General features: G+C 46.7%; 1 protein-coding gene across 2 annotated transcripts in view; it reads right to left on the reverse strand.

Moving 5' to 3' along the window:
- Positions 1-3,311: 3,311 nt before the first annotated feature.
- Positions 3,312-14,238, reverse strand: part of ARR3 (arrestin 3) — a 28,261-nt gene continuing 17,334 nt past the window's right edge. Inside the window, exons 11-15 of one of the 2 annotated variants that reach the window (XM_063142072.1) lie at positions 13,130-13,267; positions 11,537-11,620; positions 10,907-10,930; positions 10,534-10,586; positions 3,312-3,677 (exon numbers count right to left, since the gene is read on the reverse strand). In XM_063142072.1, the coding sequence (XP_062998142.1) occupies positions 3,661-3,677; positions 10,534-10,586; positions 10,907-10,930; positions 11,537-11,620; positions 13,130-13,267 (316 nt within the window). In that variant the 3' untranslated portion in view covers positions 3,312-3,660. Of the gene's footprint in view, positions 3,678-10,516; positions 10,587-10,906; positions 10,931-11,536; positions 11,621-13,129; positions 13,268-14,238 lie in introns of both variants that reach the window. The other variant, XM_063142073.1, reaches the window with a different exon arrangement.

The raw sequence follows: 14,238 nt of genomic DNA on the forward strand, positions 1-14,238 counted from the left end.
ATTAAGTTGAAGTCTTTGCTGTTTACAAGAAAAATTTCTCCCTCTCTCCCTCTCATTGGTTGGTTGTTCCAGAGTAAAACTGAAACCAAACCCATCTGTCATCAAATTGTTGCCTTGGGATTGGAGGGTGTGGAGGTAGCTTCTGTTACTCTGTAAAGTGCCCGATATATTGGTGGCACTATATAAATAAACACACTATAAAGTTCTCTGAATCTACCAGGCAAATAGTATTTACAAGTTTTATTACTTTGTTGTACACCACTCTGAGGATTTTAACTGAAGACTGGCAGAGGCATTTTATAAGCAAACAAGTATCAGAAAAACTTGGGCTGAATGCTGACCCTTCCTGCTCCCAGCTTCCCTTTCAATATAGGGATCTGTAGAGTCAGAGGTAGGTGTAGCCACTTCATTTCAAATAGGGTCTTATTAGCCACCCTCATGTATGATTGGGTCTGGGGGAAATCTGTACAGGGCAAGCCAACTGTGAAAAAACAAATACAATTGAGAATCTTGCACACAACACTGCGTGCCTTTCCCTTAAGTGCTCAAGTAGATGAAAGAATGGAGATCTCCTCTCTCTTAATGTTTCTTTTGTAAAAATCATCCAGAGAGGCCCTGATTGGAAAGAGTACCATGGTCCTCAGGAGAATTTTGTGCTCTTTCCCCCAATAAAAATATTCCCTCTAAGCTGTTTCTTGTCCTCACGTTAGAGAAATGTTGTAGGGTAAAAGGGGGCATCAAGGAAATTGCTCAGGCGTTAAGGGTTCTCTGTTCTCCCAGTCCAGTAGCACCAATCTAAATCCCCCTTCAGTTGCTTTTTACGAAGAATTAAAGAGACAAGAGGCCTGACTTTGACCTAGAGATTTTAACTTTTACGTAACTTGGAATTTGGTTCCCAAATATTTATGTGGGCACCAGGAAGTGAGGGGTAGGGACCAAAGTGACCCGATTCAGGCAGGCATCCAGCTATACAAGACTTTGAAATAACCTTGAAGTGTGACTGAACTGTCTTTTGTAGGACTCTCTGCATGTTTCCAAATGTTTTTCAGCTGGCATGTGGGCTAGGGGAAAGCGGAGCTTCTCATGAGGCCAAAACGTCAGCAGTGATATGTAGGTAGTAGGGTTTGTTTTTTAAAGCAATTGTCATGAACAGATCACTACCTGACAGAGTTAAGATCTACTGGGGCTCTTCAAAGCCTTAGTTAATCTATGGGATGGGGAGAGGACCAGAGCACCAGACATGATTCCCTAAGCAGTCTTTCCCAGAGTGCAAGTTCCTGGGATTTCTGAGGAGTTTGACAAAGCCCCTAGGTAGAGAAAAAGATCCACCTAGACCTGATCAAACATGGGTTAGGCATATTATGTGGCACTGAGAGTAGTGAAGACGTCTTTCTTCTCTGCCTCTATTGCATCAGTGCAGTGGAGCTCCTACGTCTTAATCCCCAAAGGGTGGAAGGTGAGGAGTAGCCATCTGAAGCCTGCTGTGACCCAGTTGCAAAACACTTTGCTGATAAACAAAAAAACCTGTCATAGTTGAGGTACAGACAAGATGGAAGTCCTGTTGGTCAGCAGGCAGGGCGATCTGGGAAAGGGAGTACAGCCTGCTCTAGATGGGATTGCACATCCTCTGAAGGATCAGGAGCACAGCTTTTGTGATGGTCTCAGATCCGGTTCTGGCTGCTATGCCAGTCCATTCTTGCAGAGGAAAGATCTGGCCACAGTGGGCCTTATGTATAGATTACTGTAACGCACTCTATGTGGGTCTGCCGTTGAAAGAAGTTCAGAAACCACCGCTAGTGCAAAATGCATTGGCCAAACTCTTGTCTGGTGTGCAATTTTACAGAACACATGATGCCAATCCTGAAGCAGGTTCCCTGGCTTCCAGCCCCAGTTCAAGGTGCAGGTTCACCTCCTCCCATATGGATCTGCCCAGAGGACATGGTTATACGACCACCTTTGGAAGAGGTTGTCAAGATTTGCGGTGAGACAGGATCTTCTGTGTAGCAGAAGATGTATTCTATGCTTGCTGTTGTTCCCTGCCACGGGTAAGAAATTAATTAATTAATTAATTAGTATTAGCCTTGTTATGAAACTCCCTTCTAAGTGCAGTTAAGTTGGCTCCCTTGTTATCGGTTGGTCAAAACTATATTGCTCTCCCAAGCTTTTATTAACTCTGCTCTTTGATTGTATGGCTGTAATGTAAATTGCCTCAAGCTTTTATTGGAGAGGTGAATCAGAAATACATGTACAGAGAAATATGCTTCCCTGCAATTTCCACCCATTAGTGGAACAGAGGACAAGTCTATGATGGATGTGATAGCTATGATAAGTAAGGTAAAGTAAGGTAAAGTATTTAAACACAGACTGGATAGCCAACCATCGATGCCCCCTTCTAATTCTATGATTCTATGAACATTTTCAGAAGTAATTCAGCCCTGAGTAGAAGAGCCTTGGATAAAAAGGAGCAGATGACTCTCACCAGTTTTTGCCTGATATTTGTGATTGCTCTGACCATTGTGGCTGGCAGCTAGACAGATCTCTGGTCTGATGCAGCAAGACAGTTCTTACAACATTAAAAAACCTCAAGATATTAGCAAACATTAACACAACATTATTAATGCCATAACAAGACATTTGATGACTTTGCTGATTAACTTCAAGCATGATCAACTCCAAATTAGACATCAGGCGATCCATGACTGCAACATTCATTGTTTTCCTTGGTTGGAGGTGGAGAAACCCTGATTTGAATTGGTGCTACAGTACTGGGGGAGGAGGCATTAAACCTTTCCCCATGTCATGTTTCTGATTAAAATCCTTCCCCTGACCTGCTATTTGCCCTGTGAAAACATAAAGAAAACCCACAAGAGACCCAGCCATGGCCATGCTCTTGTCCCGTCCCATTCAGTCTGGCCCTGACTTTGAAATTGTCAGCTTGGTACATTATAAAGTAGATTCATTCTGATGAATAAGTTTCAGAACCCTGGACGTTTCTTGGCAAAATGTTTTCTTTGAAAACAATCATTTGCCTCCAACTTGTTCAAGATGATGATGATGATGATGATGATGGATGAAGAAGAAAATGCCAAATGAGCTGTCATTAATCCCTACAACAACCCTTTTCAAGGCCAGCATCATAACCAACTGGGGTGAGACTGAGACGCAAAATAAGGTGAGAATTGAACCAGGCAAATCCCAGCTGGTTCAACTTTCTGAACTACAGCACTAGTAGCAAATAGCCAAAAAAGAAAAGAAAAAAAGAGGCTGGTGACGAAATGCTGCTAGCATCCCTACTTCTGTTGGAAGCATTTGAGCAGCAGGTGTAGACATACATACTATCATACCTAGGTCTGAGGACTTGGTGCAGTTATAGTTTTGAAATTTACTTTTAAAGTGGAGAGGGGTAGGATTTACAAAATTTATCACACCACAAATACAATGCTAAAGTATCGAAGTAGGTGTATGGAACACAGTACACATGGGCACCCTAAGGGATCCCTGCCCTCAGAATCTGGGCGCAGCAGACTTCCGGGAAATCGAGGCCGTGGTGTCTAAGCGCAGCAGCAGCAGCAGCACATTAGCTTTCTCCTTTGTCTTCTTCTTCCTTCTCTTCATCATCATCTTTCTCTCCTTTGAGCTTCTGTCGGGCAAATTCCTCAATCACAATATCCTCCTCGCTGAAAATAATGCAAACAGAACGTGAGACTTCCAAAGTTGTGCATTAATTCCACCGCCCCACTTGACTTTGAGTGAACAAACACCTTCACCACGAGCGTTCCAAATGATAAAATAGGAGATCGGTTTTAGTGTTAACCCAAATGTCTAAACTTGACTCTGGGCACGTCTACACAAAGGGTTTGCCCTGGGGTGGCTTCGCGGTAGCGGCATGTCATCTACATGACGCAGCCGCCATTGCGAAGCCATTGGGGGGGGGAACCCCAGAAACTCCGCTGAAAAAAAGTCGGGCACTTACCCTGTCTTTTTTGGGAACTGAAGCTTGTCACAGCCCATGGCGCCCCCTTATTCGTCCCCATGGGCTGGACAGGGAAGGGGGCGGACCTCAGGAGAGCCCTGCGCCCCGTGGAAAATAATAACAACAAAATGGGGGGAGGGGGAGCAGAGGAACGGCCCCATACCTCTTTTAAAATAAAAAATACAAACTGAGGAGGAGGAGGAGAAGAATGAGGCCTGTTCCTCCCCCTCCCTTTTTATCATTATCTGTATCTGCACAGCTGCGCAGACACAGATAATAAAAATAAAAAGGGGGAAGGAACGGGCAGCCAGAGGGAGCTCAGAGGGAAGAGAGGTGGTTCAGCTGCCTGGCACCCCTCTCCTCGTCCTCCTGGCTGCCCCCTTGTTCCTTCCCCCCTCATCTCCATGGGGAAAGTTCGCACTTGCGTTCCTCTACGTGCAGATGCCGTGAAGGATGCAGGTGCGGGAGCCAGGGGCCTCACGGTGCCAAAGCGCCGCCATCAAGATGGGGGCAAAGAGTCCTCCGAAAAAAAAGTTGTGCCCCTCCCACACCACATGTTTCGGACATCTCGAGGTACAATTGAAGCAGATGATGAATGTTTGATCGATGACGTGCCTAACTGAAAGCAAAGGAGTTCAAACAAATAGAGCTATTTTGAATATTAACAAAAAGATGCTTACATGTGTTTACAGGCGATGCCGATATAGCTCTCTTTGGGTGTACCATGCAATGGCGCAAAGCACACAGGAAGGTTTTCATAGTTCTGTGCACATCTACTCAGAAGCAAGCCCACAGGAATATAGGATTGCATACACACCCTTTGTAAGTCACATTGAACTCAGTGGGACTTACTTCTGAGTAACATGTGTAGGATTGCGCTGTTAGTGATATATCACAACATTGCAAAAACAAACAATTTCCTGTCTTTTCAGATCCCTTCTTATTTACTGTGGAAGCATAACAGCTTCCTTGAGCATAAACCTCCTAAAAAGGTTTATTTCCCCCCTCCCCCCACTCCTACATAGCTTTCACATTGACCAAAGAAAAGGCAACATACAGAGATATAAAAAAAGATGAGTTACCTTCTTATAAGAGAAAAACACAAAGGGACATCAAGAGACCGAGTGTGGTGGGGGGAGAGAAAGAGGGGAAATTGTAATCAAAACATTTAAGTTTAAGGTATTCAGCATACAAAAATAACAGCCTTGTACCACCTTAAGGTTGTGATCCTGTGTATATTTAAACCGAAAAAAGTCCTACAACTCCCTGCTTGCCTTAGCCAGCCATGTTGTAGGATTTTTTTCTGTCTAAACGTGCATAGCATTGCGCCCCAAGAGATTTTAACCTTGGGGATTAAATGGCAATGAAATGCAAAAAGTACAGTTTGTTAAACTTAAAGCGGGCCTGTTCAGACAACACGCTAAGCCACGGTTAGACCGTGGCTCCCCCCCCCCCCCCAGTGCTGTTTGTTGGTGCTGGTAAAGTCCAGTTCTTCTGGTAAATCAAAAGGACACTGCTCTACCCTCAACGTGTATTTTTAGTCGTATTCAATATGACGTTTTGTGGGCATTTGCTCAAGGCGCAGGAAAAGGGTGCCGGGCGGGGGGGGGGGGGGAGGATGAAGAACGGTACACAAGAAGTCCACGGCAGGGAAAAGTGGCTTCTGAATTGACAGGTGGAGGCTTGCACTGTAACAAATGCAATCCTATGCATGGCCTATTCGAAAGTAGTAATAATACTACTGATGACGATGATAATCATAATAATACTCTATTGGGTTCAATGGGTTTACTCTCCAATGAGCGTGCAAATAGAACTGCAGCCTTAATCAGTGGCACTTCCTTCCGAGTAAACATGCAGGCAGTTAGGGCGCGATCCTATGCAAGTTGAGACTGGAAAAAAGTCTTGCAACTTCATTGAAAACTTGTAGGTCCCCCCTCCCCGCCCCTAAACATGAATCGGTTTGCGCTCTTGAGCACTGGTTGAAACTTCTGCCAACAGCCCACTCCTATGCGTGTTTACTAGGAAGTAAGACCAGCTAAATTCATGATCAATGAAGGGGGAGTTCTCCAAGTTCCAGCAACCAATAGACTGAAGGGAGAGGTACAAAGGAGATCAACAGGCGGAGAGGGGTAAAGACGATTGAAACGTCAAAGCGCACCGGTGTAAGTCCTCAGGCTTTCACCCGCTATGGAAGCAAAGGGGGAGAATATGAGGCAAAACAGGGCAAAGGCGTAGATGTGATGGAGCTCTCAGAGCGAACGGTAAGGGAACGTGATCCCACCCTCACCCCCACCCCGGGTCCCCTGTCTGAAGGAGCTCTGAATCTCCGCACTGCTGCCCTTTTTTACTTTTGTTTTATACTCTAGTTTAGAACATTTAGAAGTTTTATGCTGTGTTTTGTCATATTGTAGTATTTTATGGTTTTAACTATTGTGACCCACGCAGAAAGCTTTGGCAATTGGGCAGCAGAGAAATGTAATTAATTAATAATACAATACAATATAACATTGGAAATAGTTAAACCTATAGGACTTAAATGCATAAAGGTTTAAAAGCAACACAATTCAGCACAAGAGCGGCCACTGGGAGTGCAGGAGCAGGATTTGATACGTTTAAAGAAAAAAATTAAACTAATGCTTACATCTGCGTAAGTTTTAAAGATAAAAACATCAACTCATAAACAATTCATTAATGTCATAAAGCAATGGCATTAAATATTAAATTTCCAAATTTAAATATTTTATATCTTTTCCTTTTAAAACTCCAGCTGTACTTAAGAATGTTATAAAAATCCAAATTAGATTATGAATTCAAACTTTTTCAAGGAAATTGGGTTTGGAAGTCCCCAAAACGTGTTTAGGGTTAGTCAAAGCCACAGTCACACAATTTGATAGATTGCAACAACACTTCACATTCATTGACCAGGCATTATGCTGAGACCTCTGGTTTTGTCATTAGACATTCTTTCCCCTTACCTTGGTGCACCTGTCAATGATCCATGCATTATAGGGAGGCAGAAGAAGTGAGAAAGAGACATACCCGGGTTAGTCACATTAATAGTAATTGTTTTCTAAAGCACCTAAAAGAGAAGATAATTCCCCCCAATCTTACAAAGAGGGAATCTACACGTCGTACTGAAGGCGCCTGCGTGTGCCTCCAATGCGCCCTCAAAACGATGGTGTAGACGGAGAAAGAAGAGGCGGAGGAGGCGGTGGTTGGGGAACCGGCTGCGTCCTTGCCGCCGCCTCCCCGCCGGCCTCCTGCAGCCGGGGTAAGAGCCACCCGGGTCGGAGAGCTCGGCTTCCGCTTCCGCCGAGCTCTTCGACCTGGGTGGCTCTTACCCCGGCAGCAGGAGGCCGGCGGGGAGGCAGCGGCAAGGACGTGGCCGGTTCCCCAGCCTCCTCCTCCTCCGCCTCTTCCTCCGTCTCTTCTTTCTCCGTCTACACCATCGTTTTGAGGGCGCACTGGAGGCGCACGCAGGCGCCTTCAGTACGACGTGTAGATTCCCTCTTAGATTCTAAGTAAGATTGATCTAAAGAAGGAGAAGGAGGCACAGGGTGGGGATGAGAAAGAAGGGGTTCACAATCACAAAGAACTGGAATCATAAGGATGAAAAAGCCGGAGAGACAAGAAGAAAGTCGATATCTTTTCAGAACATCTCAACATCTTGTCTTCAAGAAGAGAGCAAAGATGCTAAATGACTATTAGACGTACTATTAAAGAATTCCAAGTTAACAAACAGCAAATGAGAAAAGTCATTAAAGAGGTGGGCTAAAGAGTTTTAGCAGTAGAAAGAGTACAAGGAACACAAACATATAGCTTCATCACACCAGGGTTATACTGTGCAATCACTGCGAACTGCGTGCAAAGGACTCCGTAGTTTTCCAGCTTATAACCTGCTTTGACTGTGAAGTACTCCCAGGCATCCTGCTTTCATTGTGCTATAAAGCCAAAAGACTTGACCTATTTTGCTACTAGTTTTGGAGCGAATCATTTGTTGTTTTCCGAGCGGCCACTGGGGGCGCAGGAGCAGGATTTGATATGTTTAAAGAAAAAATTAAACAAATGCTTACGTGCGTAAGTTTAAAAGATAAAATGATCATACCAAACTTTAAACATACCAAATTTGAATTGGATTGGGTCATCCGTTGATTTTTTAATGATTTTTTTACATTTCCCCCCCCCTAAGCCCTTTTCCTGGTATGCAAAGGATCTTAGGAGTGCTGCCGCCGGGGGTGTGATTTAGCTAGCAACAACAACAATGACAGCTAAACACTGTAGGGGATAATTCGAGGGAAACAGGTACGTGGCATGAAGCTTATAGAGAAAGCAGCGAAGAGAGCTAAAGTGGAGGAAAATCATGATTAGATTTACTCTCATGGAATAGCCCTCTGGATCAATTGGACATCTTTTAAAAGCTTACAAAACACAGCTTGCTGGAATTAGCCAGCTCGTAGACGGAGGGCATGGCTAGACGGGGCCATTCCCTCTGCGTCCACGTGATGCACAGGGGATCCCAGGGGCTGGGAGGGATGATCCCTCCCTTTCCCCGGAATAACCAGCACCACTTTTATCCCGACTTTTCCCATGGTCTCAGGATGATCCCGAGACCATGGGAGGTGTGGGCTACTGTCCCAGTTTTGTCCCGGCTCTTCACGAGCAACCGCGAAGAGCCAGGAACCGGGCATGGGGGTGGGGGGAATGGGAGGTTTTATTTTTTAAAAAAACACTTACTTTTCACTCGAGCGCTCAAGCGCTCATCTTAAAAAAAATAAATCCAAAATGGCGGGTGCGACATCCTCTTCCTCCCGGGACGTCACATGCCATGTGTAGAGTGATGGGGAGGATCTCGCAATCACCATATTGCAAGATCCTCCCCCTTCAGTCCCTAGGTCTAGTCATGCCCAGAGAGAGCAGAGGGCTGCTCACCCTGGTGTCTTGAGGCAGGGTTCAGACTTGCTAGGCACTGGGTAACATTTTGGACAAGCTGATCTGCCCATAGAAAAGGGTCATGCACCATTCAGTGGATCTGCAATGGAACCAGATTTTGACTCATTATGTCGAAAATGGCTGGCCACTGTGTGAGCAGAGTGCTGGACTAGATGGACCCTTGGTCTGATCCAGCATCAGGGCTCTTCTGATGTTCTATTGTTAATTAAAGGAACCGATATCCTAATGGGAATGGGGTAGAAATTGATCACAACCTAATGAGTTGTCTGTAAAAGATCAAATGCAAAAGGCATTTGAAAAGGACCTCAATGTCTATAACACACCCATGTGTGTATATGCTAGAACTCTCCAAAGCAAGATGTGGAGCTGAAAGGCATAGATTTCGCGGTCATGTCACAATCCTGGAGGAATGTAGAGAATTAATGGGACATGGTTATCCTTGGATATGAGCTCTATAGAAAGGACAGAGAAGAGTTTACAGGGGGCGGTGTCAAAGAGGGCATCAAGTCCATTTAAATAGAAAGTTTAAGAAGATTTAGTAGGTAGAATACCAGACCAAAAGACCCCCAGCTCCACCAAAACTCTAAAGATCATCTTAAGATGGAAAAAGAAAGGAGTAATCCAAAGAAGGAAAGGCTGCAAATAATAGATAATGTCAAGTCATATTGACAGCAAATTTGAGTCACAACAAAGAGGTTCATCAGAGTGTTTTATCGCACGCTCGCTACTGCACACTTACGGATGGGCGCGCGTCCTTCACCTCGCACACGCTTCCCGCTCCTTCCACTCCAAAATAGACCCCTTTAAATCCTACCTTTTTAAAAAAAACGGAATGTGCTGCGATCTCCTGCTGTGTGCAGGAAAAGAGGCACGATAAAAACGCCCCCTGAATGGGTCACATGGTCTTTGTTTACTTCCTCTTTCCCCTCCAGGCAGAAAAAAGAAGTAATGAAGGACAAAAGTGGGGGGGGCGCGGAGAAGCGGTGGTAAGGAAACGCCATTCCCCCCCCCCCCGTGTGATGACACTCAAAGAGACAAACGTATTAAACAAGCGTAATGACCAGGTATAACTTGATTTTAATTTTTTAAATTTTTCCCCTTTACTGTTTCCTACTTGGGAAATATTTTTAGATATAGAGCAGTTTATAAATTTGGTAAATAAATAAAAATAAAAATAAAACCATCCTCCATAATAGAGGACTAGAATGTAGCCACTATAGCACCAATTCCAGAAACGGAATCAGGGGGGTGGGATCCAGACACAGGCCAGCCTGTTCTGAACATATTGCTGGACAGCTTATTGAAAATGCAGACTAGCGTAATGTTTAGAATTTGCTATGATGCCCTTTGCACGGATGGGTTTAAAAGGGGATTAGATGACAGGCTGCAGGTCCTGTAGCTTTAATTGCGTTGGCTGGTTGCTATGGAAACAGGATGCTGGAGTAGATGGACCTCTTCTAATGTTCCCGTCTTTCCACCATCTTACACAGAGCCAATTCCAAAGGTCAGAGGGGCACGTAAGACAACTATCCCATTATTTTTAAGCTAACATGTCTGCTGTCAACTCCCCAGCAGAAACGTGTTCTACACAAAAGTCTTCTACTCACTGTCTTCAGGTTTCGGATGCATCAGAATTACAGGCAACTCCACAGCAACATCACTGAAAGGAAGACCACATAGTTCAAAGTGGGAAGCTAGAAATTGAGGAATGCAGGAATTCCCGCCACTGCTCGGGATAATATGGGGAGTGCCAGACCAAAGCCATGGGGATCCTGTGTGTACAATGTGAGCTAATCTACCCAGGTCAGCATGCTCGATCACATCACAAATGCTCCTCTTCCACCACATGAATAACAACCTGGCATTAACATATAGAGTGAGAGAAGCGCTCAAAGGGAAACAGGGCATTCACGCTGATACCATAAATGAGGGGCAACCTCCCCTATAAAATGGGGCAGACATCAATAAATCCATGCTTACCTTGAAGTGAGATCTCCCAGGATGCTGCGGAAAAAAGAAAACATGAAAATTGGAGAACAATACCAAGAGTCATTCTAGGTCATTGACCTGGTTCACATGACACGAAAGCCAATCACGAGTTAATTAACACTAGAGAAGCTGCAGCATGTGCCATCTGCCATTCTGAATATGGAGGCCCCAGCCAGGAATTGCCGTGGCTTGTCGTTTTACTCAAACACAGTTAGTGGGGCTTATTTATCTCGTAAAACCCTTTGCTTTAGGGCTATGTGAGGGTTAGTTTGACCCATGGCAGCCATTTTGTGGTAGGGCCCAAGACACCTTTTCAAATTGCCAAATGTAACCACAGGCCACAAAGGATTGCTGATGCCTGCTGTGCGATGTGCCTTTCACAAGAATTTAGTCGTGAGGAGCCAAAAGTGCTGAACCAAAGGCAGCCTGGGCTGATAATCTATTCACAAATGCAGCTGTGCCAAACGAAGCAGTAAGGAGGAGCAAGGCCAGTATCCGTGGGACTCGTGTAGGTACGAGTAGCCCAGTGGGAATGCTCTCCATCGAGACAAGGTGCATGCCATGCTGCAACAGAAACCAAATGGGTTTGTTTCGGCTTCTTGGGATAGAAAAGATGCTCACCCGCCTCTGGATACCATCAGGTTGACTTTGACTTTGTAGGAAACCAGGATCCCAAGCACTTCCTTGTCCATCCCTGGTCTAAGACTAAGGGGGGGGGAGGGGGAAAGAGGAGGCATTTAAAAAAAGGGACGGCTGGCAAACACAGATGGATAGTAATAGGCAGCATAGGGAAAGACTGTAGTTTCTCTAACCAAAGAGGGCGAACATCTAGCCCATGGGCGGAATCTGGCCTGCAGAGGCTTGGGCTCCCTCTCTCGGTCCTGCACCAACCTCCACCCCCCCCCCCGTTGAAATACAGAAACAACTCTGCATGCTTCCAGACACTAGGAGGCGACAGAAAATGCGTTATGTGAACAGCCCCTTGTATTGCCCATTCCCCTTATTGTCCTGTAGTTAAACAGTGTTAGATAGCCTTCTTTGATGATGCGTATTAAAGGCACTAATAAAGTAACTCGGTTTGTACTAAACTGGCTCTAGCCTGCGTTTATTCCCTTTCATATCGAATGCTGCATTACCACACTTTCTCTATCTAAGGCAACTCTGCTGTAAGTCACATCAGAGTTTCTAACATCCCCAGGCCCAGCCCTATCCAGACCTCACCCCCTGGAGGCTACCAGGAGCATTGGGAAAGGGTAGAGGGGAGAGGAATGACTGTTATCATCTCCAATCTGTGGATATTCCTCTGCATGCTGCTCCCCCTAGCTTAGACATAACAGCAAGGATCCCCATTACTTAGCTGGCCAGGGAAGCTTGCATGCAGGCGTGCTCTCCCTGGTCAAAGAAAGCATGTGCCCACCACCAAAACTGCATGCAAAGGGGACTACATTACTGCACCCAGAATTTCCTTGGCTAGAGAAAGCTGAGCCCTTCAATCCTGCAAAAAGGTTTGAGATGGTGAGGGAATCTACACGTCGTACTGAAGGTGCCTGCGTGCGCCCCCAGTCCGCCCTCAAAACAATGGTATAGACGGAGAAAGAAGAGACGGAGGAAGAGGCAGAGGAGGCGGCGGCTGGGGAACTGGCCACGTCCTTGCCGCCGCTGCCGCCTCCCCGCCGGCCTCCTGCTGCCGGGGTAAGCTCTTACCCCGGGTGGCTCTTACCCCGGCAGCAGGAGGCCGGCGGGGAGGCGGTGGCGGCAAGGACGCGCCCGGTTCCCCAGCCTCCTCCTCCTCCTCCTCTTCCTCCGCCTCTGCTTTCTACGTCTACACCGTCGTTTTGAGGGCGGACTGGAGGCGTACGCAGGCGCCTTCAGTACGACGTGTAGATTCCCTCTGAGCCAGCTCAGCTCCACTGGCCACACATCCTCCCTAGATGGGAGAAGGCACAGGGCTGACAGCCTGGTGGATCGTTCAGGTGGCATTTTGCTGGGGCAGCTCCGCTGCTGCTGGGCCTTTCCCAGTCCAAGAAACCCTCATGCGGTACAGCCAGGTCCCTGGTCAAAGCGCTGGGGGAACGATCCACCCCGTGCATCAACCAGGGACCAAACGGTAACCGGGGGCACGGCCATGCCCCTGGGGCCATTGGGCCCGTGGAGGGCTGGGTGGGTGGTCACCCTGCCCTCACACCCGAAACGCGCCCCCCCTCCCCTTCGTACACAGTGGTGGAGGCCAGGTTGGTGTCCTCATGCTTGAGCTTGCCATCCAGGGCCAGGCCACGCTTCTCACGGTTGTTGCTCAAGGAGGGGGTCACAGTGTAGCTTTTGGAGAAGGTGGAGTTGGCAGCCACATTCTCTCTAAAAGAAGGGTGAACAGGGAGAGATAGTCTGAAAAAGCTGGTATTAGTGAGAACTGCACAGCAAACCATTGCAATTTAACACTTGGAACTGTTGAAAAATGGCCACACCCTCCAGAAAACTTCCAGCTTGGAAGTAACTTCCATGGAGGGGCCGTGGCTCAGTGGTAGAGCATCTGCGTTGCATGCAGAAGGTCTCAGGTTCAATCTCAAGCAACTCCAGGGTGTGTGTGTGTCTTCACGGTGCCCAGTCGGCACTGCGACCCTCAGAAACCAAGCGGCTACCCTCCCCCGGGGTGGTGTTGAGTAATCCCGATGCCAGGGAGGGAGTGCAGGGTAGTTCCAGGGACTCCAGAGCAAGGTGAGGGGCTGCCTTGACTTCGTCTTGCGAGTTCTCACTTCCAAGTGTTTAGACAGCACCCAGGTGGGACAGGAAAAACTGCTTGAAACCCTGGACAGCTGCTGCCAGTCAGTGTTGACAATACTGGGCGAGGTGGACTGACTCAGTATAAGGCAGCTTCCTGTGTCCCTCTGTTCCTAAAGTTCCCAACATGGAGCTAACTTTCATGGGAAAAGTAGCATGGAATATGCAAGTCATCATGTCTGTTGCTCACATGCACAGGTTGCTTCCCTGCCCCCCTTTCAAACTGTGCAGACACTCTGTACGTGTGCCAGGGATCCTCGGCCTGCACACGTTGCCAGTGCAAGTACATGGAGGGGCTGACTGTACATGGGGAAAGCTGATGGCGGCTGCACATCGGCGCTGCGTCAGCAACTTCGAACAAAGCTATATGGGAGGGGAGCGCCTGAGAGTATTCATGTAGAACTGCACGAATTCAGCATTTGAAAGAACAAGTGCAAAAAGCTACAGAGGAGAAGTGAGCATGTGGGGAATGTTTTGGGGCAAAATGGAACTGAAATCAGAAACTGTCTGGCTTCATCCACCATAATTCTTTTTTTCTATCAAAAGGC

Source organism: Elgaria multicarinata, chromosome 15, assembly GCF_023053635.1.
Source record: "Elgaria multicarinata webbii isolate HBS135686 ecotype San Diego chromosome 15, rElgMul1.1.pri, whole genome shotgun sequence".
Lineage (NCBI taxonomy): Eukaryota > Metazoa > Chordata > Lepidosauria > Squamata > Anguidae > Elgaria > Elgaria multicarinata.